The 27,050-nt window shown below is 35.7% G+C and overlaps 1 protein-coding gene across 1 annotated transcript in view; it reads left to right on the forward strand.

The window, feature by feature from the left end:
• LOC121367534 (isoleucine--tRNA ligase, cytoplasmic-like) overlaps positions 1-27,050 on the forward strand; it is a 55,273-nt gene that overhangs the window by 15,813 nt on the left and 12,410 nt on the right. The window contains exons 8-25 of the mRNA XM_041491764.1: positions 738-825; positions 1,628-1,688; positions 2,765-2,863; positions 3,635-3,757; positions 4,780-4,871; positions 5,493-5,591; positions 6,643-6,769; positions 7,438-7,511; positions 8,508-8,702; positions 9,839-9,925; positions 11,670-11,753; positions 12,865-13,009; positions 17,831-17,951; positions 18,565-18,656; positions 21,312-21,389; positions 23,756-23,877; positions 26,040-26,142; positions 26,709-26,792. Coding sequence (XP_041347698.1) covers positions 738-825; positions 1,628-1,688; positions 2,765-2,863; positions 3,635-3,757; positions 4,780-4,871; positions 5,493-5,591; positions 6,643-6,769; positions 7,438-7,511; positions 8,508-8,702; positions 9,839-9,925; positions 11,670-11,753; positions 12,865-13,009; positions 17,831-17,951; positions 18,565-18,656; positions 21,312-21,389; positions 23,756-23,877; positions 26,040-26,142; positions 26,709-26,792 — 1,874 coding nt within the window. The remainder of the gene's footprint in view (positions 1-737; positions 826-1,627; positions 1,689-2,764; positions 2,864-3,634; positions 3,758-4,779; positions 4,872-5,492; positions 5,592-6,642; positions 6,770-7,437; positions 7,512-8,507; positions 8,703-9,838; positions 9,926-11,669; positions 11,754-12,864; positions 13,010-17,830; positions 17,952-18,564; positions 18,657-21,311; positions 21,390-23,755; positions 23,878-26,039; positions 26,143-26,708; positions 26,793-27,050) is intronic.

Below are 27,050 nucleotides of genomic sequence, written 5' to 3' on the forward strand. Positions count from 1 at the left end.
ACCTGAGCTTAACATTTTGACGAGATTTAGTTGAAGTGTGTGACCTCAAACCAATTGCGATGATGTCATATTACCGGTGAGATGACTTCAGAACTTTTATTTACTAAATTTGAATTAAAATGTGAATTAAGAAGTGTTATAGAATAAATAGAATTTGTTACTAGTTTTTTTACTGACTGACATAGACTTGGTTGATATTTCCCATATTAAAAAACACTGATAAATCCTCTATATACACTTCGAAGATAGGATACCATATGCCATAGCTAAAACATAAGTTTAACTGTTTAAGGTTGAAGGAAGACACACTTTTCTTTTGACCAACCCGTGCAATTAAGCAAATGTACACAGCAAAAAATATGCCATGAAAAAAAAATAGTACACAGAAAAAATGTACATAAAGCTGTTTGTCTATGCTGTTTGTGAAAAAATGTACATAAAGCTGTTTGTCTATGCTGTTTGTGGAAAAATGTACATAAAGCTGTTTGTCTATGCTGTTTGTGGAAAAATGCTTATCCTTCGTGGCAAATGTGGGTTTCTTCAGAAGACTACTTGTCAGAATTACCAAAATTTTTAACATCAAATAGCCGATGATTAATTCTCTAGTGGTTTTGTTAAACACCCCCAAAGATAAAAATAATAATAACAAAACCCTCAAACAAACACCAACCAAACAGTAACAGTAGAACTGCATCTACTTATGTAATTGAAAGAATACTTTATTTATGTATTTCCAGATAACAATACAAACCGTGTTTACATAATGATGGAAGATCGACTCAGTGCTCTGTTCCAGAAAGAGGAGGAATACACTATTCTCGACAAGTAAGTTACACCATGCCTGAAAAAATTGTTGATTTGTCGATATATTGATAGATGATATTTCAAAGGCCGTGGTATGTGCTATCCTGTGTGTGGAGTGGTGCATATAAAAAATCCCTTGCTACTATTGGAAAAATGTAGCGGGTTTCCTCTCTAAGAGTATATGTCAAATTACCAATTGTTTGACATCCAGTAGCCGATGATTAATAAATCAAATGCTCTAGATGTGTCGTTAAACAAAACAAACTAACTTTTAAAAATAATTCTTATTGTATACGCTACATTAATGCTCTGTTGAAAGGATGTTTTCTTCCCCTTTCGATCCAGCCAGTGCTCCACAACTGATGTAACAAAGGCTGTGGCATGTACTATCCTGTCTGTGGGATGGTGCATATAAATGATCCCTTGCTGCTAATCAAACAGAGTAGCCTTTGAAGTGGCGACAGCAGGTTTCCTCTCTCTATATCTGTGTGGTCCTTAACCATATGTCTGGTGCCATATAACCATAAATAAAATGTGTTGAGTGCATCGTTAAATAAAACATTTCCTTCCTTCCTTCTTCCCCCAGTAACCAGAGCTAGATCTAGTATCTGACAGTTCTCATTTTGAAAACAATTTAAAGAAATAGTATTTTAATTTGACAAAATAATTCCTTGTAATGACTGATATTTTATTGGAAAATAACTGATACAGCATGATTCTGCAATTTTAGCAATTTAATAGATAATCTGGAGAATTTTCTGCTCACCCAGAGCTAACCCTGTTAATGTTCTGTAACCAAAAATCCAATATGTTATATTTTCAGGTTCAAGGGAAAAACACTGGAGGGCAAACACTATAAACCCTTGTTCCCCTACTTTAAACATGTGAGTAACTGGGTACTATGTGATAGTTCTCAAACACTATAAACCCTTGTTCCCCTACTTTAAACATGTGAGTAACTGGGTACTATGTGATAGTTCTCAAACACTATAAACCCTTGTTCCCCTACTTTAAACATGTGAGTAACTGGGTACTATGTGATAGTTCTCAAACACTATAAACCCTTGTTCCCCTACTTTAAACATGTGAGTAACTGGGTACTATGTGATAGTTCTCAAACACTGACAAGTGTCTGTGTTTTTAATAGACTAGTGTCTTTGTTGAAAATGTAACTTGACATTTGCTTGATACCAGATTGTTGGGTGTATTGTTCTGTAGGAAACTTAATATTTATAGAACGTCTGCTGCCAGTTAGTAATTATATTTATCCTATAGCTTACCCATGATATCCATGTCATAAGCCGATGTGATAATTTAGTGTATTAACCCGGTTAATAATGGTATGCAAATTTGAAAGGTCTCTGGGTAATATCTTGCTGTGGATCATTTGTTTACAAGCCAACAAGACCTGTATACCTGAGTGTAATGTTTTCAAAGATTTAGTAAAAATCCATAACGTCAAAATAATTTGTCCTAATCGTGATAACGTCATAATACCGATGGCGGGGACTGTAGTATTGTGATTGTGATTAAGTGTTATAGGATAAATGGAATTCGCTACTCGTGTTTTTTAATATGTAAAATATCAACCTCGTCTAGTTAATCAGTATTTGTCTTGGCAGAAATACTAGTTTAATAGACAATTTTGTAAATGTACCAGTCAAAATCCAATCAGATCTACACTACCTATTTTATTTATTTTGGAGAATGATTTTCCACTTGCCGTAGCATATTGAGGTGTGCGATTTTCCACTCGCCTATAATTTTCAAAAACCAAGGACTGGTTCACCCACAACTAGCTCTGATAATCTTTTGTTATACATATCGATTGAGGAACACAGAATGCAGTTTTAAAGTTGATTGTTTTTTCTGTTTCTTTTATAATTAAAGCTCTTATTTTCATCTTTAAAAAAAAAAAAAAAAAATTTCAAGTTTAAATCTGAAGTTCTTACCATTGCAGCTGCGAGAGAAAACTGGTGCGTTCCGTATTCTCACAGACAATTACGTGACATCTGAGAGTGGTACGGGCGTGGTTCACCAGGCACCGTACTTCGGAGAGGTAAGTAAACTGGTGCACTTTTATTATTTCTTTTTTATATGCTAGTCAGCAATTTTTTTAATTGTTCAGGGACATCATTTATCAAATGTTTGTGTGTTGATTCATAGAATCGATTGGTACATCAAAGTCAGTGTTATGTGGTGTCCTGTTATGACAGAATTCATGTAAAAGATCAGTTGCTGTCTTTCAATAGGAATAGATTATGCTGTAAGAATGGTTTCAGAACTCTTGCTCTTAAGCCAAATGTAAGACACCAAAGTAGCCCTGGATTAAAACGTGCTGAGGTGTCATTTGACATTGTGTTCCTTTCTTTTCCTCTCTTTAAAGGGACATTCCCGAGTTTGCTGCATTGTAAGATGTTTCAGACAAATAAAATATTTCTACGATTAAACTTACATATTAAATATAGTTTCTTGTTTAGAATGTCAGTGACTGTATATTTAATGTGTTTCTGGTCGTCTTAATATTTGTAAGAATCCCAAACTGGATTTTGTCTTCAAATAATTTGGTATGTACGAAATTTTTAGGAAATAAAATGAAATTTAAAGTAGTACAAATATAAGAACGATCAGAAACATGTTTAATATATAGCCACTAATATTTTATGCAGAAAAATATATTTGATATGTAATTACAATCGTTAAAAAGTCTGTATTAGTTGACAACATCTTAAAAATTGCAGGAAACTCAGGAGTGTTCCTTTAATTGTTCTTTAATAGCACACTGTGTACATACGTAACATAATGTTATACTGATGTTGTTTTGTGACAGGACGATCAGCGTGTGTGTCTGGCTAACAAGATCATCACCAAGGATATGGACATGGTTTGTCCGGTCGACGCCAGCGGGCGGTTCACAGCTGAGGTGACACACTTCAGTGGGAAGTACGTTAAGGTATGGAAGATTAGCTAACACTGTCTACTCTCACTAGATAACACATTGTGTATGGGTTAGATTTTTTTGTTTAAAGAAGCAATCCTCATGTGCAGACACCTCAACATTTAAAGGGAGCTATCACTCTGGCTCCCTATCACGCCCCAGAGATTAGTTGAACTTAGTCATTTTTAGCTTCCCTTAGGATGTGAATTTTTGAAAATCGTACTATCAGAGGATTAAATATTAATGTTTTAGCTAAGGATTTTCGAAGCTACCTTAGCACTACTAAATCGTAAAACCATTGTAGGCTATGACATCACTATAACACATTCCATAGTGACATCATAACATACTGATTGTTTTATGATTTCATAGCTCTAAGATACCTTTGAAAATATGGGCCCAGTATGGTAGTATCTTAAATGACACCTCATACTCTAAGTTAGGGGAGCAATTAATCATTCCCTTCAATTGTGTTCATGGTGAGCTCTGCCTATTCATTTACATGTAGCTATCATTTACAAAGTACAACAGGGCTTCTAGATTATGGTAGCCCCACTACCATGGCTAGTTATATTCGATGTTGGGCTAGTAAATAACTACTTTTGCCATGCCCAATGGCTAGTGAATTTATTTGGTCAGATGATGCAGTTACGTCTATTTTTGAAATATGAATATCCTGCTCCCACCCCAACCCCCCAATTTTAGTGTTTTTAAGCTAGATCTCCCTCATCAGGAGACTTATATTATATTACTCTTATTTAATAAAATTGTATTAAGTTAAAGTAATGTAGGGCTGGTGAATTTTTAATCGTGGCTAGTACATTTTTTTAACTTGCTGATCCCATGGCTTGCGGATTTTGTAAAAATTCTAGAAGCCCTGGTACAAGGTTGTATGCTGATAATTCTAGACCACAATATGTATTCTAGAGGCATAGATATCAGAAACGGGGATAACTCAAATACCCACACCCACCCACCCCTAACAGATGGCATGTACCTGTGAGAGATGTAATAAGTACAGTTTTAATTTCTGACAGGATGCTGATAAAGAAATCACAAAGAAACTGAAGTCAGACGGACGACTGGTCCACCAAGGGACAACAAAACATAGCTATCCTTTCTGTTGGAGGTAAGACTGGAAACTTCTCTAACAGTTATATATTATCAACCTTGGATACCTGGATCCAACAAAACATTTATAGTTTGTCCCATCATTCTATAAAACTGTTTTTTGTCGATAATTTCAGTTTGGTTTGACGTAAGAAGACAAGTAAAGGCAATTTGGAAATAATAAAAAATACTATTTGTTTGTGCAACTTACAAATCATTTGGCTCAGAAATATATAATTTGTAGTAAATTCCATAGCATGAAAAAAGGCATTTTCTGTGGGACGGACATAAAGTGTTTTTTGTCAATAATTCCAGTTTGGTTTTGTGTGAAAAAAAAAGGAAAAGTGTTTTGGAAACAATAAAATATTTATTTTATGTGCAGTTTTTTATAACTGTGGTAAAAATGTAGACTATCAGCTAACAATTTTTCAAAATGACTGCAATGTTCCACCATTATTGTTAAGTGAAAATATCCAGAAAAAACTTCCAACTAAAAATTCCCCTGTATTTCTCACAGAAAAACTAAAAAAGTAATTCATCCATTGACTGTGTTTCCATTGACCTTCTTTAAAGAAGTTTTATTGTGTTTACATGGTTTGTTCACTGTAGATTACGCCCATAACAAATATTAAAATTTCAGATCCGAGACCCCACTGATATACAAGGCTGTACCAAGCTGGTTTGTCCGAGTGGAACAGGCAACACACTTACTGCTGGAGCAAAACCAGAAAACATACTGGTACGTCAAATCACAGACTGGGTGTATTTTCTATAAATCACAATGGTAATGCATAACTACAGTTAGATATGGATGCATTACCATTGTGATTTTATGGAACATCCAAACCACAGAATCTTATTGATCGTGTGTTGCACAAATTTAAAATGTGCGCACATTGCTTTTCATGACATATATTTGGTATGACCCTAGCGAAAGTTGAGTAGTATATTAATTATTTACCATATTGTGTGTTGTAATATGTACTGGAAGTAAAATAATCCCTGAACTTTCCACTCTTCTAAAAATATACATCTGAATATTATTCTCAGAAAAAGAAAATTTGTAAATTAATGTACTTATTTCTTGTCATTAAATAGTTGACAACATATTCCTGACAAGACATACAGTTATATAAAAAAAGAGAACAAAAACAAAAAACTCTATATGCACTGCTTATGTTATTCCTGTTCAGTATGCATGTAACACAAAACAACTGCTGTTATGTATTTAATATATAGAGGATTCGTCAAAAGTATTTTTTAATATGGAAAATATCAAAAGAGTCCTATGTTAATTGGTATTTGTCGAGGCTAGACGAGGTTGATATTTTAAATATTAAAAAATACGAGTAGCGAATTCTATTTATCCTATAACACTTCTAAAATAACATTTTAATTCAATTTTCAGTAAATCACAGTACTAAAGTCGCCGCCATCGGCAATATGACGTCATCACGATTAGCACAAATTAGTTTAACGTCACACATTTTAAGTAAATCTTTAAAAACGTTACGCTCAGGTACACAGGTCTTGTTGGCTTGTAAGTAAATGACCCATCCACAGCAACACATTACCTAGAAACCTTGCAAATTTGCATGTCATTATTAACTGGATTAATACACTAAAATTATCACATGGGTTTATGGCATGGATATCATGGGTAAGTTATAGGATAAATTCATTTATTGTCATAACACTTCAAAATTATGCAGTTATCTATGAAAACAGTGTATATTTTGTGTGTATGTATTATTATTTAAATATGATAAACTTTTCTCTGTTTCTCCCAGGGTTCCTGAGTTTGTCAAAGAGAAGCGGTTTGCCAACTGGCTGCGTGATGCTCGTGACTGGGCGATATCTCGAAACCGATATTGGGGGACGCCCATTCCTCTGTGGATCAGCGATGATGGGGAGGAGGTGAGTGGGAGGGAATCACGGACTAGGCCATTAACTGTAGACTGAACTTGGAGGGTTTGAATAGTAGCAGTAGTATTAATTCAAGCAAACTGGGATGTACCACATAGGTCATTGGTTAAAGCTATTATATAGAGCATAGTGGATCACAGGAATAGTACCCCCTTCCCTCCCCATGATCTCAGTAGGCCTATTTGGTAATATCCTGATCCAGACTGATATTAAAGGCTGTAGTGTGTGCTGTGGGAAAATCTTTCTTAGACCCAGCTACTGGTCATGTCAGGAACATTAGCTTAGCTTAGTAACTGGTTTAACGTGTCCATAGTCCATATACCACTAGGGTTTCGAACACGCATATCCCGAGTCCAGCCTCCGATAGGATCGGGGGTGTCAGGAACAGACCTAAAATTAATGGATATAGGCATGATCAAACTATTTGACTTGACATGCTGTGGGAAAGTGCATAGAAAACCAACCCAGTCTGTGTCTAATTGGCAGGTTTCTTCTCTAATATTAAACCAAATGTCACAGTTGTCATGTTTAACATTTAATAACTAATCATATATTTTTCTGTTCAATGTTTATTGATACATTCGACTGAAAATATCATTATTGTTAACTTAAATTTACCTTGACGGTTTACACATCATTACGTTTTTCCATTTTTACAGATTGTTTGTGTAGGATCTATTGAAGAACTGCAGACCTTGACAGGAGAGAAAATAACTGATCTGCACAGAGAAAGGTTTGTATTACACTGCCATCTCTTCATGTAGAGCCGTCATCACAGTAAAGCATTTTAAAAAATGACTAAAGGTTATGTTAGAGTCAGAGTTTTTAACTTACTCCTCTTTGAAACAGAGTATAATGCACAAGAAAGGGTACTTATTTTGAATGTCATAACAAGATGATCTTGCTGTTATAGCAGGTGAAAGAGAAAATAAGCAGTTACTCATATATACTGATGGAAAGAAATAAAGGATCACACAGATTACAACAAGAAATAATGACTGCATCAAAAATCAATTCATATTGTCAGAAGTTGACTGGGAACATATAGACAGCACATTCAACACTACAGACATTCAATCCCACATTACAACTTGGTATGAAATACAGACAATACTATGCTAGTAGTGAATTAAATTTGGTCTACAATTTGATGTGTTCCCTTATTTCTTTCCATCAGTATATATCAGGCAATAAAAGCTTGTTGACAACCAACAATAATTGGTGGTAGCTGGCTAAAACAAGATGGCCTCAGTGACATAATTAAAATATGAGCCTTAACACTAGATACTTGGTTCCACTTCAGCTAACAACTAACCATTAATCCCAATAGTTGACGTCTATGCCAAGAACAGCTTGAAAACCCAAGTTAAAATGAATCAAAGTGAATAAAAACAAGTATAAAGACAAATGTTTGAGTTGGTGTCTGTGAAATTTAATCAAATAAGTTGTTATTTCAGAATTTGGTTTTTAAAATATCCCCAAGAAATAATATTTTTGTAATTGGTACTTTATCTACCATAGTATTATTTTAGATGGAGCTTAAGCCAAATGTTTTTCAGCAAATTACTTGTATTCATAATCACCTGGAATTTGAAGATGTCATTGTTCATACTTTTTGAGTTGGGTCATAGAATTTGCTTAATGATAAAGTGTGAATCCTTTTCATGTAAGCATTATAAGATATTTGTTTTGTTTAGGGTTTTATTACCTTGTGTGGTATATATTTCAGCATTGACAAGCTAACCATTCCCTCCAAGATGGGGAAGGGTGATCTGCGACGTATCAGCGAGGTGTTTGACTGCTGGTTTGAGAGTGGAAGTATGCCGTATGCACAGAACCACTATCCGTTTGAGAAGAAGAAAGAGTTTGATGACAGTTTCCCTGCAGATTTCATTGCCGAGGGCATTGACCAAACACGTGGATGGTTAGAAGATTTATTAACACTTTGCGGGCAAGACGTAGCCCAGTGGTAAAGCACTCACTTGATGTGCGGTAGGTTTGGGATCAATACCCATTAGTGGGCCCATTGGGCTATTTCTCGCTCCAGCCAGTGCACCATGACTGGTACATCAAAGGCCATGGTATGTGCTATCCTGTCTATGGGATGGTGCATATAAAAAGATTCCTTGCTGCTAATCGAAAAGATTAGCCCATGAAGTGGCGACAGCAGGTTTCCTCCCTCAGTATATGTATGGTCCTTAACCATATGTTTGACGCCATATAAAATAAAATGTGTTGAGTGCATTGTTAAATAAACCATTTCCTATTAACACTTTGCTTGGCATGTTTCTGTAGTTACTATTACAGATGTGTACTCTATGAGATTGCTGAATAAATATCAGTGACACCCAAGCATGAACAAAAGCACCAGCTCGTCGTCACGTTTTCAAAAGTGATGCACTTTCAAGTGTTTTGGGCTAATGTTGTATGTATTGTAGAACCAAGTCTGTTGAGACTTTCTAATAGGTGCAGAACGTAACGTACACATTAGCTGGTGCGTGTTCAGGAGGCCAAGTGCTCACAAACAGTTTGTCTGGCACCACTGTTTTCTATCTTATCACATTCACATAAATGAGTCGACTCTCAGTGAGTGATTGTGATAGCCCACCCTAATGAACATGTCTTAGTGTTTAAGCTGGGTGTGGGAGAGATGTGTCTGAACCTTAACTGGATAGAGTCACATTAATAGAGTTTACGATTACGAGTATTTAAGCTATCATTTGCCAAATGTGAAATTTAAGTAGGGGGTGAGGTCTTCTATTTTTATTTTTATTTTTTTGGACAAGCTAAGACAAAATTAATTTAATAACTTATAAGAAAAATGAATTTATCTACACATTTTAAAACAAACTTCACCAAATTGATGACAATATTTTTTAATAAGCATCACTTTTCTTCTCTGCTGTTTTCCTTTGTCTGTTAAGGTTCAAATAAAGATTCTGTGTTGATTCCTTTCATAACTATTGTTATATATTATTTATAGTAGTCCTGCTGTCGATATGTAATGTTATATGACTTGTATGGAAATAAGAAATGACTTTCTTGGTGTTTGTGTTCCAGGTTTTACACATTGCTTGTTCTCTCTACACTGCTGTTTGGAAAACCACCATTCAAGAATCTTGTAGCAAATGGGCTGGTGTTAGCTGCGTGAGTATCCACTTCATAGACCAAGTGTCAGAATTAAAAATATGTTAGACACCAGTTAGTCAGAGTTAATATGTGCTGAGGCACTTTCAAACAAATATGTATCTCCTTTCTTACTGCGTCTAAAACTGCTTACTTTCTGTCTTTTTAACATCTATTTTTAAACATTATATTAACCAATACCGTATTTGACCGGAAATAAGCCCAGGGGGCCAAGACAACTCATTGTGAGCTTAGCATGGGGTGGGCTTATTCCCAGACAAGGGGCCAGTTTTGTTGAATTTTTTTTAAATAATAATTAAAATAAATAACAATACTTAAATGAACTAGGAACAAAACAAAAAACGTTCAATAGCACATCTATTAATTAGTGTTCCATTTGTTATTAATAAATAATAATTGTTTATTAATTAAATTGTTTGTTTTTTTACTAGTATCTAATTATCAGAAACACACCTTCTATGTTACAATTACTTACCAGTGCTGTTTAGTTACATCCAAAATTTAATGCTGAGAAGACTTAAAACAACAGCAATTAACAACAAACTCAATAGCGTATACACACGTTTCTGACACAGACAGCCAGCTTACACTACAAAGAATTATCAATGTACGGTCATTGTTCTTAGCCAATCAGAATAAGGTATTTGCTTAATTAGCATTAACTGCGGACCCAGTGTGGTGGTAAAAATAGACATTGGTTTTTAGTTCATACTTGGGCTTGGATACTTCAAAGAAATACTGCAGGCATGAAATTGAAAACAATCTGTTAGCCTGCTAAATCTCACTGGTGGTAAAATATTGTGTTACATTTGTGTTTAATTATCTGCAGGAGGTATGACCTTTTAAATGAACTTTGAGCAAACTTGCAATTTCGTGTTATTTATAAGGTGACGAAGTTGGGGGTGGGCTTATTTACGAATGAGGGCCTAATTTCTTAAATGCTATCAAAATGGAGGGGGGCTTATTCAAAGACATGGGCTTATTTCCGGTCAAATACGGTATATATCTTTTGGACATGGCGAGATGGTTCGTTTGTTTGTTTGTTCGTTCGTTCGTTCGTTTGTTCGTTCATTCATTCCCATTGGGCTATTTCTCGTACCAGCTAGTGCACCACGACTGGAATATCAAAGGCTGTGGTATGTGCTATCCTGTCTGTGGGATGGTGTATATAAAAGATTCCTGGCTACTTAAGGAAAAATGTAGTGGGTTTCCTCTATGACTGTCCAGAATTACCAAATGTTTGACATCCAATAGCCAATGATTTATTAATCAATGTGCTCCATTGGTGTCTTTAAACAAAACAAACTTTCATTCATTTATTCATTCATTCAACATCAATTCATCTGACAAAAACTCTGCTGAATGAGATTCTAACAGAAATGGATCCCCCACCCCCCCCCCCACCCTTCAGGATGAAAACAAATGTTTCGATTTATTTAAAAGTGCATTTAACATTAATATACAACTTCCATGATAATAAGTCGTTGCATATGAAGTGGTGACAGCGGGTTTTCTACCTCAATATCTGTGTGGTCCTTAACCATGTGTCCGACAGTGGGTTTCCTACCTCAATATCTTTGTGGTCCTTAACCATATGTCTGACGCCATATAACCATAAATAAAATGTGTTGAGTGCGTTGTTAAATAAAACATTTCCTTCCTTCCTCTCTCCCATCAATAATCTTGTATCTGCACCTGCTTAAATATTTAAATGCACTGAAGACTAATTATTTCTTGTTTTCAGAGATGGTCAGAAGATGAGCAAGAGGAAGAAGAACTACCCTGACCCGATGGAAATCGTCCACAAGTATGGAGCTGATGCTCTCAGGTACAATGGCCATATTGGCAGTTTAAAAGTCATGTCTTCAAATCAACTATGAAACTTAAGTGCTGAATGTGTTACACCTGTTTTTCTTCAGTGCAGGTGATTAGGCATTGTAAATATGTAGAGGCTATTTCATGGTGTTTTTTTTTGGGGGGGGGTTAATGATTTTTATGTCGAGTGATGTGTGAAGACCATATTTTCATGAATTACTAAACATGTTTGGTAATTTTACTATCCAGGACCCATATTTTCAAAGCTTAGTTCTATGAAATCGTAAATCCATTGTAAGCTATGATGTCCCTATGGAATGTGTTGTAGTAACGTCATAACCTACTATGGTTTAATGATTTTGTAGCGCTCCGATAGCTTTGAAAAAGCCTAGCCTGTACATCATTCATGAGTCATCATAGCTTTGCTGTTCTTGTTGTAATAAATGTTACATTTTAACTATCAATTAATTACAGTACAATGAAAGTACGAAACACTGTGCAGTTAGTGAGTTACCATGATACCATACTTTGGTTTTATTAATTTATTAGTCCCCTACCGGTCCACCTGGAGGGGACTATAGGTTTCATCTTCGTCCTTCTGTCTGTCTGTCTGTCTGTCTGTCTGTCCCACATAGTTTAACGGATGTGGGTTTTTTTACAATGCCTTGAGATATTGACCTGGAATTTTGTGTATAGTTTTATAATGTACTGTTACAGATCAAGTTTGACTTTCATGGCATTTTACACCATTTTTGACGGAGTTATGGCCTTTGAACTTGAGATGTATAAATTAGTTTTCCGGACTTTTTTTCAGAAGGTCTTAAACTTAAGAGATATGAAAATTTGTTTTCCGGACTTATTTTTCTAGAAGGCCTTAAGATATTGAGCTGCACTGTTCTGTATAGCTTTATAATATACTGTTACAGATCAAGTTTGACTTTCATTGCAAATTACCCATTTTTGACGGAGTTATGGCCTTTGAACTTGAGATGTGAAAATTAGTTTTCCTGACTTTTTTACTTTCAGATGGTCTGGAGATATTGAGCTAATGGTTTCGATAGGGGACATGTATTGCTTTAGAAGTACTCTCATAATTCTTGTTTATTTTTATTTTTTTCATGTAGACTTTACTTGGTAAACTCACCGTCGGTGAGAGCAGAGAACTTGAAGTTCAAGGAAGATGGAGTATATGATGTGTTGAAGGATGTTTTTCTGCCGTGGTTTAACGCGTACCGATTCCTCATGCAGAATGTCGAACGACTGGAGCGGGTTGGTTCTGTACTTTAATTGTTTTATTATTATTGTTATTATTTTTATTATAATATTACATCAAATATTAAAGTAATCGGCTTGGACTATAGGATACTGACTGACAGTTAAAAAAATTCAGTTTCTTTAAATCACAGTCTGCTACTAAAATATCACACGCATGGTTGGCAGGTCTGTTAATAGTCCCTTAACAGTCTAACAGGAGGTGACTATAGGTTTCGTTTCTGTTGTCCATCTGTCCATCCCTCATAGTTTTCTAGACTTTTGTTTTGTAATGCTTCAAGATATTGAGCTTAAATATTTTGTATAGCTTTATCATATAGTTACAGATCACATTTGACCCTTTTTTGACAGAATCATGGCCCTTGAATTTAGGAGATATACAAAATTTGTTGGTCCTCGTAGGGGACATGTATTGCTTTATAGTCCAGTTGAGCATGTAGCAAATTTATGCTCCCGTAGGATTTTCATGCCCTAATTGAGTTAGGGGTGGGTAATGCATCTTTTGGATGAAAGAAACGCGAAAATAGAAGGTAAACTTTTTTTCGACCACATTAACCTTTAGACTACTGGATTAATTTTTAACAAAAACCACGTTGAGTGGGTACAAGTTTATAATTTTTACTCACATATATTCACTTAAATATTTCATAAATACATGAAATAAAGTTCATATATGAATCGGTAAGTATTATTTTCGTGTCTTTTTTTGTAATTTTTATTATTTTAGATCGGCTAATGGTGATTAAAATTAGGCAAAAAATCGAAAAAGTTGCGTTTACTTCGGGCATTTGTGGCCAGCTGTCCAGTATTTATGTCCATTATTCCCGATAACAGTGGTTTTCTGACCAGAACTTTTTTTTAAACCCGAACTACGATTCATATTGCAATATTTGATAATTTTCGTTGTTGGTAAAACGATCAAATTTATTATCAAATTAGCTGTTGCAATCAGCTATCGATCCCTGAAAATTACCGCGACGTGCCGCCATTGTTGTCAAGCGAAAATACTTGCCGAAAACCACTTTTTGAACTCAAAATTTCAAGGTATTTTCAATTGAAAAAATCAAAACAAAAACCACCATTTTGAAAAAAAATCTTTTTTCTTTAATTATATTTCCGTTTCCGGTGAGTGTCGTGTGCAAAACGGCGGGAAATATGAATTGGGGAATGCACTGTATACAGTGTACAGTATATCGACTGACGTGACGTCGGGCGAGATATCTCGCCTGCAGTAGTCAGAAGGTTAAGGGGGTCACGTGACCTCTTAATGACCTTGAGCCAGATCAACATTGAAATAGGCATATATCAGCAAAGAATGGTCTGATTAATGTGATTTAAATATGTAAACTGATAGTTTTAGGGATGCGCAATCGATTGAGATATGATTCAAGACACTCAGGGGTCAAGGTCATACATATATAAATATTGATATTTTGTTACTTAATAGTCTTCATTTATGTCTTTCAGATCTCGAGATATCTTGGTCATCTAAGGCTGAATTATTACCCATGCTAATTATTGTTGGAAACACATGAATAAAGAACAATGACTGATAAGATTTCAACGATCTGTGTCATATGTAAAGAAGGGTGTTCTCACCACCAACTAGTACCTGATCCCGGTCTTGATAAGATATTTCCCATCAAGGAATGTGCCGAGAAACGTGTTGCATTGGGCGAACTTCTTTTTAAGCCTCTTGCTGACCACATGGCAAGCTTATCTCCTGCTGAACTCAGCCTGGTCAGGTATCATGCACATTGCAGAAAAAAAGTGGTAAACAGAGTGTTAATTGAAAAAGCAGAAAAGCGGTGCATTTCTCCCACTACTGTCATGTCTCCACCTCCACTAAAAGTTGGTCAACCTTCGATTTCAAACAATTGTGACTGGGAGGGTTTTCTAGCAGCGCTAGAGGAACAAATCAAGTATTTCATGGCTCACGATTTGTACAAGTATGGGCGTCTCATGCCTGTTCATCTAGCACAGATGAGAGCATTGCAACAAGAAGATCCAGTGAAATGGGATGCACTCAAGAATGGGGATGTTTCTGTAAGGAAATCAGGCACGCCATTTACCTCTTTGTTTGTGGACCAGACTCTGGAACAAGAGATAAAAAAGCTAAAGGGAATAGGTGGCATCAAAGGTCTAACTCAGCATGATGAGCTGCTTGATAGATTTCTTCTGACACAACCAGAGCTCACTCGAATTGTTGGCGATTTTCGAGACTGCTATTCTCGAGCAAGTGGTCACAAGGAAGCCAGCAATGATCATTATCAACTTTCTGGAGACATTGCTATTCGATCGACAAGAAATGCTCTGAAATTGAAAGACTGTATCCAGCAGCACTGTGAAGGAAATCCGTACATTGTTGGCACGCCTCTCAAAAGTATTGTCTCATCAATGGTTGTTCCCGAAGCAGCAAAATGTGACATTCTGCAGAGAGATGAAAAAGGGCAAGCAACTTACAACACTTTTGTTGAGGAGAGGATGGTGACAGGCTCAAATGTTTTCATATGGGATAAAATGAAAAAGTTAAAATTAAAAACCTATTCCACGAAGAATTCACGTTGGAGGTAAGGTGATCAACCTGCGAGAGGAGCGGCAAAACCTTGCGAGATTCCTCGTGATCCAGCAGTCTTAGACCAGAGCTATTACCGAAGTTACCTGCCAGTATTGGGGACTATGAGATGTCGGTAATCCCAAGATCAATGTTCATCATTGATGGGCCACTGCTCATACCAGTGGATAAAAGCAGTATCATGCATGCTGTTGAGACTGTACCTGTTATCTCCAACGTCCAGCCATCGACCAAGAATATCGATAAAAGTATTACTGAACATGCTTGTGTAGCCATCGAGGTTGAGGCCGACGTGAAATTGATCTCGATGATGAACTTAAAAAAGTGATTGTTTTTGATGCTATGACAGTTTTACAAAGCATGAAGAAGACTCCAGGAATGACACAAATGTCTCATCTCAAAATAGCTTTTGTGAAAAGGATCATCCGATTGATGAAGGGCTATTCTCAGGGACGAGTCCTATTCGATCGGTACCTGTATGTATCTCTGAAAAACAAAACACCTGCCAAACGAGCTGAAAAAACATCAGCTCTGGAATTCAAGGTTCACAATGATATGAGCTTAGCAAAAGTGTCGCTAAAAGAACTCCTCTCGAACTCAAAAACGAAATCTCAGTTAACTGAGCTACTGGGTGAAGCTCTCCTGGAGGCCTTCAGTAAATCAACGCAGGACTTGGTAGTATCATATCTAGACAAAGTCAAATTGAATCGGCCTGGGTTACTACCGGAAGACATGATGACTCACTCTCACGAAGAGGCGGATACAATGATTCCTCTACATGTGCTGTCAAAGCTCAAGGCTATTGATGTATGGTCTCCAGATACTGATGTTCTGATTCTACTCATTGACCTGGTATCACATGGTCATTTGGGTGTATACACCAAGCTCCGTCTCTTAACTGGAAAGGGAACTAAATTTAGAGAAATTGATGTGCGTGATCGGGTAAAGGCAATTGGAATTGAAAAAGCAAGGGGCTTAGTTGGCCTGCACCATTTCACTGGAGCAGACTGGGGCGGAAAATTTGTTGGCGTATCCAAAAAAACATGGGTTTCTGCTTATCTGTCTTTGGGAAAAAATGATGCAATTGTGCAAGCTTTTGAGAACTTTGGAAACGATCCATTCATTGTTAAAGCTCTAGGCAGTCAAAGGCAAGAAGACTTAATGATTCCTGAGAAGTATTGCCCTCTTGAAAGATTTGTCTGCAGTGTGTATTCGGAAAGCAGTCACCTAAAGTCTCTCCATGCCCGTCGGTGGGAACTGTTTTGCAAAACAAACCTCGAAGGTGAAAAGCTTCCACCGACACTGGGGACTCTAATCCCCACATTCTTCGAGCTAACTAGATGTCAATGCGAGACAAGTCGTACACTGTGTCAAAACCAATGCTACCACCACTTGAACCAAATGGATGGGAAATCAACCCTGAAGGTGGATATCTCCCGATCAAATGCTTGAATAAACCAGCACCCCTGGCTGTCTTGGAGCTGGTAACGTGTGGATGCCATGGTTCGTGCAAGTCAACCAACTGCTCTTGCCTGAAAAATGGTCTCAGTTGCACTGCTCTGTGCAAATGTGAGGATTGCTGCAATGCGGTGGAGTTCAAAGTTGATGATGAAGACAATTTTTTCTAAGATAGTGGTATTCAACATACTTTGTAAATGTTTTGATCTTGACCTTACTGTGACATTAGTTGTGCGATTGTGTAAGATTGAGGTATGACGTCCACCCTGGTGGGCCTTGGAACATATCACTATCGATTGGGCATCCAAAAAAATTACCAGTTTACAAAAATACATAATGCCATTGAGAATAAACATTACTTAGATGCACCTGACATGTTTGACCTTGACCTTAATGTATGACCTTGACCCCTGAATGCTTCGATCATATCTCAGTTGAGTGGGCATCCAAAAACCAATCAGTTTAGATATTTAGATCATATCAATCAGACCATTCTTTGCCGAGATATGCATATTTCTATGTTGATATGGCTCAAGGCCATTAAAAGGTCACGTGACCCCCTTAATGTGGTCGAAAAAAAAATTACCTTCCATTTTTGTATTTTTCACATCCAAAAGATGCAAAATCCACCCCTTACTCAATTTGGGCACAAAATGCCCACGGAATTACATGCTCTACCATACTATTAGCAGTACTCTCAGAATGCTTGTTATTTATAATTATTGTTGTTATTGTTCATCATCATCTTCTTATTAAGATAAATATAATTATTATTATTGTAACAGGAGAATGGTGTGAAATTTGCCTACAGTGACACCAAGATGGAAACGTCGGAGAATTACATGGACCGTTGGATTCTCTCATTTTCACAGTCGTTGATCAAGTTTGTGAAAAAAGAAATGGCAGGTAAAAGCTTTCTGAGTTTGCAGTGTATTAATTCTGTGTGCCATGTCAGGTACTGGTCTCTTTTTGTCCCATCCAAAAGACTCTCATCATAGTAAAATAACTTTAAAACTGAAACAATGAGATTAACTTGTATAATTTAATAAATATTCCTACTCCCAATGCTGTACATAGTAGTATACAGATTTTTCTCCCTACAAATTAGTTCAAAATTCAAACATTTGCTCTTGAAGGTTGATGTCCAAACAGGACAAAAGGAGACTTAATATATGAAATGGCCGCTGTCCGTTATAAATCCCTTGAGTGGCTTTAGAAATCATTATATTCACACATTAATTTTTTTACCAGGTAAATATGGTAAGGGTTTGATGTTTTTGTCTGAACTTGATTAAGTACCATATTTATGAACCTTGGTCACAGCTGCATCTCGGGATGTTCATCTCAGCTTTCTGTGATAAGCTACAATCAATTTCTAGGTTAGGAGTGGGTGGGATGGGGCTTTTAGTTTTAACATGTGTACAACAAAAATATTGTCATGAGAACATAATAATAGGAAGTTCTAGTTGAATGTTTTTCATATTCTTACAATTAATTTTACGTCTTGTCTTCATTCTAGCTTACCATCTGTACACGGTTGTTCCAAGATTGGTGAAATTTGTCGACCAGCTCACAAACTGGTATGTGCGTATGAACAGAAAGAGACTGAAGGTATGTTTTGATTTTCTTGACAGATTGGTGTTACAACAAAAGTAAATGACTCGGCCAGATGAGTAGCCAGAAATCTTAAAAAGTCAGGCAAAATCGACAGTACATGGTCTCCTGATGGTATAATATTTATCAAATGTAATGACGGAAAAATCCATCGGATCAACTCGGTCGGAGATCTCGTAAAAATAGAAAATATGTTTTCACTTACGCAAACAATTCCCAAACAAGTGATGGCATCCGAGTAAATAACTGTGAAATGAGCGTTGCAGTTAATTCACATTTAAAACGAACACTTGCTAATTCTCATGTTTAAGAGTTGCCAAGTTATGTTTTAATTGCACATTCTGATGGAAATTCACATCTGTGGTCACGTGAAATAGATTCTGTTTATACGTGTACATTTCATAATATTATGACATTAATGTCAACCAGAGTCACACCGTTTTTGTTTATTCTTATTATTATTCTGTTGCTAACACATCTATTCCACTCAACTTCACAATCGTAAGTTAATGCAATTGTCAAGATGTTGATTTATCGTTACTTTGAGCAAAGAAAAATTGGTGCAGTGTATTTTAGTTTTGGACTACATGTATTTGACAATTATTAACATACTTACTAAACGAACAACACATAGAAGTAAATGTGCCACAGTTGCTAATGGTTCGTGTGGTTGTAAAAGTTTGTTATATAATCAGTGTGAACAGGTGTAAAGAATTGTTAAGCTGGTGTGTATTTGGCATACGATGACAGCTGTGGTCACGTGTCATTGACAGGATGTGTCTATTTCCCATATACTGATTAAAGCTAGGGTCACGTGATCTTTTGTGACAAGGTATGCATTGCATGTATTTTATTATTCGTACATTATATATCGACATCATGCGTCTGTCCAAAATATCATGAACTCTACACTCACCTGCTGAGAAGGTAACTGTTCAAGTTGACGTCTAAAAATCAAGTTGGCGATCTGGTGTAGCACGTGCTAGTCGTGCCCAACACCATGTCCTTATCTCAGACACACAGCTATAGCTATAGTTACAAACTTACTCGACCTCTCTTGGCCGTTACTACGCAATGTTATTCTTTCTTTTATTCTTTTTAATTTTGCAATACAGCCATTCTACACTCTATTATACTGATGTTGGTAGTAGAGAAAAATTTACAAAAAAGGTTGAACGTTATTTCTTTATATTTAGGGAAACAAACCAGTTTAGAAGTAAACAACATATTTGCCTAATTAGAAACCATTTTAGAACTAAACAACATATTTGCCTAATTAGAAACCAGTTTAGAAGTAAACAACATATTTGCCTAATTAGAAATAAGTACATACATGTTTGCTACAATGTGGTGTGTTTTGAAACCATTAAAGTAGAAACCCAAGTTACAGACTCGCACTTTCTTTTACCAGATGTAGCCCTTCTCTCTGTCTGTGCTATTGTTACGTACACTGTGTTTCATAGCAATGGGGACTGATCTGAACTTGTAAGGACAGAGTGGGGAAATTTGCTTTAGCCTTACGTGTAAATGGTGCATATTCAGTTGATCTAAATACTTATATATTAATATTAATGTTATTTACCTTTGAGATAACTTGCGTAAGAATTGTACTATTATTTTTAATAGTTCACTTGAATGTTTGCAGCCTCCGTGATAAAATTGATTTTGTTAATGCTGAACTTAATAATTTTGGTGAGATTTGTATTTCCGAAACATGGCTACATAAAGATGATGCTGATAACATAGTAATTCCTGGTTACCACCCCCCCCCCCCCCCCCCCCCCCACCCCCCAGTTCGTAAAGATAGGTTGACTAGAGGAGGAGGTGTGGCTATCTATGTTAAAGAATGTATATTTTATAAGCATATGTTGGACTTGGAAGTAAATGGTCTGGAAGCTGTATGGGTGAATATTAGAATTAAAAACCAAAATATACTCCTTGGGTGCTTTTATAGATCTGATTATAGTAATGCGTACTGGAAATTAATTTCTGAATCAATATCAGCTGCTAATGATAAGTTGATGAAAACTGTAATTGTGGGAGATTTTAATGAGGATTTATTAAGTCAAAACCATCCACATATTGATAACATATGTCAATTGCATGGACTGACTTAAATTATTACTGAGGCTACACGGATTACTGCTAATACTAGTACTCTCATTGATCTTGTTTTTGTTTCGTCTCATGAATTTGTTGAAGAACACGGAATTATGCCTCCATTTTGCAGTGATCATTGTGCTGTTTATGTGACTTTGAAGTTTAAAAAGAAACAAAGCACATGCTATACAAGGAGAATTTACAATTATAACCAGGCTGATTTTGATGGCTTACAAAATCGTATTAAACATTTCACCTGGGAGAATATATTTGTTAGTAACGATGTAAACATTATAGCAGAGCTAATGGTTAAAACTATAATTAATTGCTGTGATGATTTTATTCCACATAAATATGTTACTATTAGACGAAACGATGCTCCTTGGATGAACAGTAATATTAGGACTTTAATGCGGAAACCAAATAGACTACATACAAAGGCAAAAATTAGAAATACACAACGAGATTGGGAGCTATTTAGAGAGGCATGTAACAAAGTTATTTCAAGCATCCATAAAGCTAAATATGATTCATTGACTGTCTGTGTTTCAGGGTGATGGCGGCCCATCCGACTGCCTCCAAGCTCTGGAATCTCTCTTCAGTGTTATTTTCAACATGATAAAAGTTATGGTAAGTTAAAACTTTTTGTCAGATTTTTTCGCACAAAATGATGTTTACAAAATAGACCAAATTGAATGTGAAAGCTTAAAAATTACGTTTTTTCAAATTATGGCATAGAGTTTTCAGCTTTTATTTTTTAATGGGTATGACTTTCCTGTATTATATTAACCGTAAATGTGAAGAATGACACTTATGTCATTTAACACTTGCAGAAAAAGTTACGTGTGTGTCATTTTTGTAATGCTATGAATCAAGCTTTTTTATAACACGCTAATACATACATCTGTTTTTATTGGTCCTCAATTTAAAGGGACAGAGCCTAGATTTAAAACACTAAGGCATATTTCTCACTATTACAGCCCTTTATGATCACTGAAATCAAACATTACTTATATTTTATTGTTTAGATTATCCATTTCCCTACAACCGAAGTATTTCTGGTCATCTTGGTATTTCTAATACCACAAAATGCATTTTTCATATTTTTAAGTAACGGTTATGGAATCACGTTTTTGTCTACTTTTAAAGGGACATTCCCGAGTTTGCTGCAATTTTTACGATGCTATGGACTAACAGAGACTTTTTAACGATTGTAATTACATATCAAATATATTTGTCTGCATAATATATTAGTGACTGTTTAGTAAACGTGTTTCTGATCGTTCTAATATATTTACTAGGTTAAATTTCATTTTATTTTCTAAACTATATTGTTTCGTACGTACAAAATTATTTGAAGAGAAAATCCAGTTTGGGCTTCTTACAAATATTAAGACGACCAGAAACACATTTAATATACAGACATTGATATTCTAAACAAGAAAATATATTTAATATGTAAGCTTAATCGTAGAAATATTTTATTAGTCGGAAACATCTTACAATGTAGCAAACTCAGGAATGTCCCTTTAAGGGTATTTCAATGTCACAATCTCTTGTTTCACTCTGTTGTATCTAAATTTGTTACAGGTTTGTAAATAAACCAAACTTAGGGTCCATTTTTACAGGTTGAAACTAGGGTCTAAGTGAAAAATATGCCTTAGTGTTTGAAAACGAGTGTCTGTCCCTTTAACATGAAATATAAATCTGTTTATAAAATTTAGCATTACTAGGCACTGACATACACATAAACTAAATGGTGACATTCATGAAATATAAATCTGTTTATAAAATTTAGCATTACTAGGCACTGACATACACATAAACTAAATGGTGACATTCATGAAATATAAATCTGTTTATAAAATTTAGCATTACTAGGCACTGACATACACATAAACTAAATGGTGACATTCATGAAATATAAATCTGTTTATAAAATTTAGCATTACTAGGCACTGACATACACATAAACTAAATGGTGACATTCATGAATGTTCACAAATATTTTGACTACAAAATGACTTTCAGTACTGTATAAATGATATTAAATTCTTTAAATTTATTAATCATATTTATTTTTTATATATTGTTTGCTTTGCTATGTTATGAAATAAATTTAAATTTAAAATGAACTGCTTTTTTGTGATTTTCTTTGCTTAAACCAGTATTTCACTGTTTAACAAGTTTCATACAAATTAAAAACAATGATTGTCCATAAAATACATCTTTATGAGTTATTGAAAATGGATAAAACGAACAAGTCTGTGAATACAATAAGAGTTATCTTTCTTATTCATAGATTACAATGTTTGTGTTTTTCCAGTCTCCTTTCACTCCACACCTGACTGAGTACATGTATCAGAACATGCGCAACTTGCTGGAGCCGGTGTCTGGCGAGAAGAGCGACACTCGCAGCGTGCATTTCCTCATGCTGCCTCACCCCAGGTCAGACCAAGGACTTTATTGTCTCATCTTGGAGTCATTAAAATGAGAGATATAGGTGTTATATTTTCAGTCCAAGGACTTTATTGTCTCATCTTGGAGTCATTAAAATGAGAGATATAGGTAAGTCCACAGACTTTATTGTCTCATCTTTCATTGAAATGAGAGATATAGTTGTTTTTTCAGCTTTTATTGCTCATGTTGGAGTGAAATAAGATATAGTTGTTATATTTTCAGTCCACGGACTTTAAAGTCATTGAAATGAGAGATTTTTTAAGTGATTTATTGTCTTCTTGCTTAAATGAGAGATATAGTTGTTAAGTTTTCAGTCCACAGACTTTATTGTCTCATCTGTTTGAACAACAGTTTCATACAAAATTAAAAAGTCAATGATTGTCCATAAAAATGAGAGATCTTTATGAGTTTATTGAAAAAATGGATAAAAGTTTTCAGTCCAACATTGTCTCATCTTGTCTGTGAATACAAAGTTTTCAGACTTTATTGTTATCTTTCTTATTCATAGATTACTCAAGTGTTTAGTGTTTTTCCAGTCTCCTTTCACTCCACACCTGACTGAGTACATGTACCAGAACATGCGCAACTTGCTGGAGCCGGTGTCTGGCGAGAAGAGCGACACTCGCAGCGTGCATTTCCTCATGCTGCCTCACCCCAGGTCAGTTGTTAAGTTTTCAGTCCACAGACTTTATTGTCTCATCTTGCAGTCATTGAAAGGAGAGATATAGTTGTTAAGTTTTCAGTCCACAGACTTTATTGTCTCATCTTGCAGTCATTGAAATGAGAGATATAGGTGTTATGTTTTCAGTCCACAGACTTTATTGTCTCATCTTGGAGTCATTAAAATGAGAGATATAGTTGTTAAGTTTTCAGTCCACGGACTTTATTGTCTCATCTTGGAGTCATTGAAATGAGAGATATAGTTGTTATGTTTTCAGTCCACAGACTTTATTGTCTCATCTTGCAGTCATTGAAATGAGAGATATAGTTGTTAAGTTTTCAGTCCACAGACTTTATTGTCTCATCTTGCAGTCATTGAAATGAGAGATATAGTTGTTTTCAGTCCACAGTTTTTTGAGAGATCAGTCCACAGACTTTATTGTCTCATCTTGCAGTCATTGAAATGAGAGATATAGTTGTTATGTTTTCAGTCCACAGACTTTATTGTCTCATCTTGCAGTCATTGAAATGAGAGATATAGTTGTTAAGTTTTCAGTCCACAGACTTTATTGTCTCATCTTGCAGTCATTGAAATGAGAGATATAGTTGTTAAGTTTTCAGTCCACAGACTTTATTGTCTCATCTTGCAGTCATTGAAATGAGAGATATAGTTGTTATGTTTTCAGTCCACAGACTTTATTGTCTCATCTTGCAGTCATTGAAATGAGAGATATAGTTGTTATGTTTTCAGTCCACAGACTTTATTGTCTCATCTTGCAGTCATTGAAATGAGAGATATAGTTGTTATGTTTTCAATGGAAGGAATTTGTTTTTTTATTTATCGATGCACTGAACTCTTTTAATTACGGTTATATGGCATCATACTTTTGTTTGTGGAAACTGCATCATCTTTTGTGTTACGCTCCACATTAACATTTTACATTGACCTCTGTTTCTTATAAGGGGGCGGGACATAGCCTAGTGGTAAAGCATTCACTTGATGCACAGTCGGTCTAGGATCGATCCCTGTCGGTGGACCCATTGGGCTGTTTCTCATTCCAGCCAGTGCTCCACAACTGGTATAACAAAGGCCATAGTATGTACTATTCTGTCTTATGCTAATCGAAAAGAGTAGCCCATGAAGTGACAACAGCGGGTTTTCTCTCTCAATATCTGTGTGGTCTAACAACGGCCATAGTACATACTATTCTGTCTGTGGATATAAAAGATCCCTTGCTGCTAATCGAAAACAGTAGCCCATGAAGTGGCAACAGCGGGTTTCCTCTCTCAATATCTGTGTGGTCCTTAACCATATGTCTGACTAAGACATGTTCATTAGGGCAGGCGATCACAATCACTCACTGAGAGTCGACTAATTTATGTGAACGTGATGTGATAGAAAACGATGGTGCCAGATAAACTGTTTGTGAGCACTTGGCCTCCTGAACACGCACCAGCTAACGTGTATGTCACGTTCTGCACCTATTAGTCAGCCTCAATAGAGATTTGAGACTTGTTTCTACAAAGAAATGTTTTATTTAACAACGCACTCAACACATTTTAATTATGGTTATATAGCGTCAGACATATGGTTAAGACCCATACAGATTTTGGGAGAAGAAACCTGCTGTCGCCACTTCATGGGCTACTCTTTTCGATTAGCAGCAAGGGTTCTTTTATATGCACCATCCCACGACCTTTGATATACCAGTCGTGGTGCACTGGCTGGAACGAGAAATAGTTATCATAAATGAAATTTCCTGTAAAACAGCAACATATGACTCTAAAACAACAATAATGTACCTTTAATCTATGTATAGCCTTCTTAATAATTCAGTTTTTCATATATACAGGTTGTGGGAGCTACAATTAACAATTGTGAAGGTTTGTGTTATATTTCAGGGAACCTGATAGATTTAAAAATTAAAAACCCTGTTGTTGTTTTGTCATTTTATGTTCAGGGAATCATTCATAGATTTAAAAATTGAGAATGTTGTTTCTTTGTGTTATATTTCAGGGAGTATTCAATAGCTTTGAAACTTAACAAGCCTGTTTCTTCATGTTTTATTTCAGGGAATATTCGATAGATACGAAAATTAAGAATTCTGTGTGAGAATGGTGTAGACATAAAAAATAAGAATGCTGTGTTATATATTTCAGGGAGTCTCTGATTGATGTGAAAATTGAGAATGCTGTGTCTGTGATGCAGACAGTGATTGAATTGGGTCGTGTTGTTAGGGACAGAAAGACGTTACCACTAAAGGTTTGTTAGTTTGTAATGTAAATTAAATTAATCAATGTCGCTATTTCAGAAAATAATTCATGTTCTAGAATACTTTAGATTACTTGTTATAATTACATTACCAAAAGGCAGTAACTAAGGAAGAGATGATTTTTCATTATTCTGAACAACGGGGCGGAACTTAGTCTAGTGGTAAAACGCTCACCTAATGCGCGGTCAGTCTGGGATTGATCCATGTCTGTGGAACCATAGGGCTATTTCTCATTCCAGCCAGTGAACCACAATTGGTATAGCTAAGGCTGTGGTTTGTGCTATCATGTCTGAGATGATGCATATAAAAGATAACTTAATACTAACAAAAATTATAGCAGGTTTTCTTTCCAATAGCTGATGATTAATAAATCAATATACACTAGTGGTGTTGTTAAACAAAACAAACTTTTAAAAATTCTGAACAATTATATACCTTGAATATTTGTAACACTAACTATGAAAAACACTAAGTATACTCACCAATGTGAAAATGAAAGACATAAATGTAAACTAATGTTGTAAGCTTTCGCTGATTATCACTTCACTGTTTGTAGTATCCGCTGAAGGAAGTGGTGGTCATTCACCAAGACCCCAGGGCCCTGGAGGACGTCAGATCTCTGAAGAAATACATACTGGAAGTGAGTAGTACCAGACACAAACAACACAAACATAAAGGTCCATTGACACTGAGTGAATCTTAGTAACATTTTTGTTTTTAACCTGTTGGCCCCTTTGCTTTCTTTACTTCAAATTCATCTAATTTCTTCTTGAATGCAGCTCATCCTGTTGTTAAACTTGTTTTGCATTCCACCTTCATATCCCAGTCCTTGTCTTTTTTTACCACAACATAGTTTCACTTAGTCACTATTTGTTGCCTCAGGTTATATCATCGTCAG

The sequence above is a fragment of the Gigantopelta aegis genome, chromosome 3 (assembly GCF_016097555.1).
Source record: "Gigantopelta aegis isolate Gae_Host chromosome 3, Gae_host_genome, whole genome shotgun sequence".
Taxonomy (NCBI): Eukaryota; Metazoa; Mollusca; class Gastropoda; order Neomphalida; family Peltospiridae; genus Gigantopelta; species Gigantopelta aegis.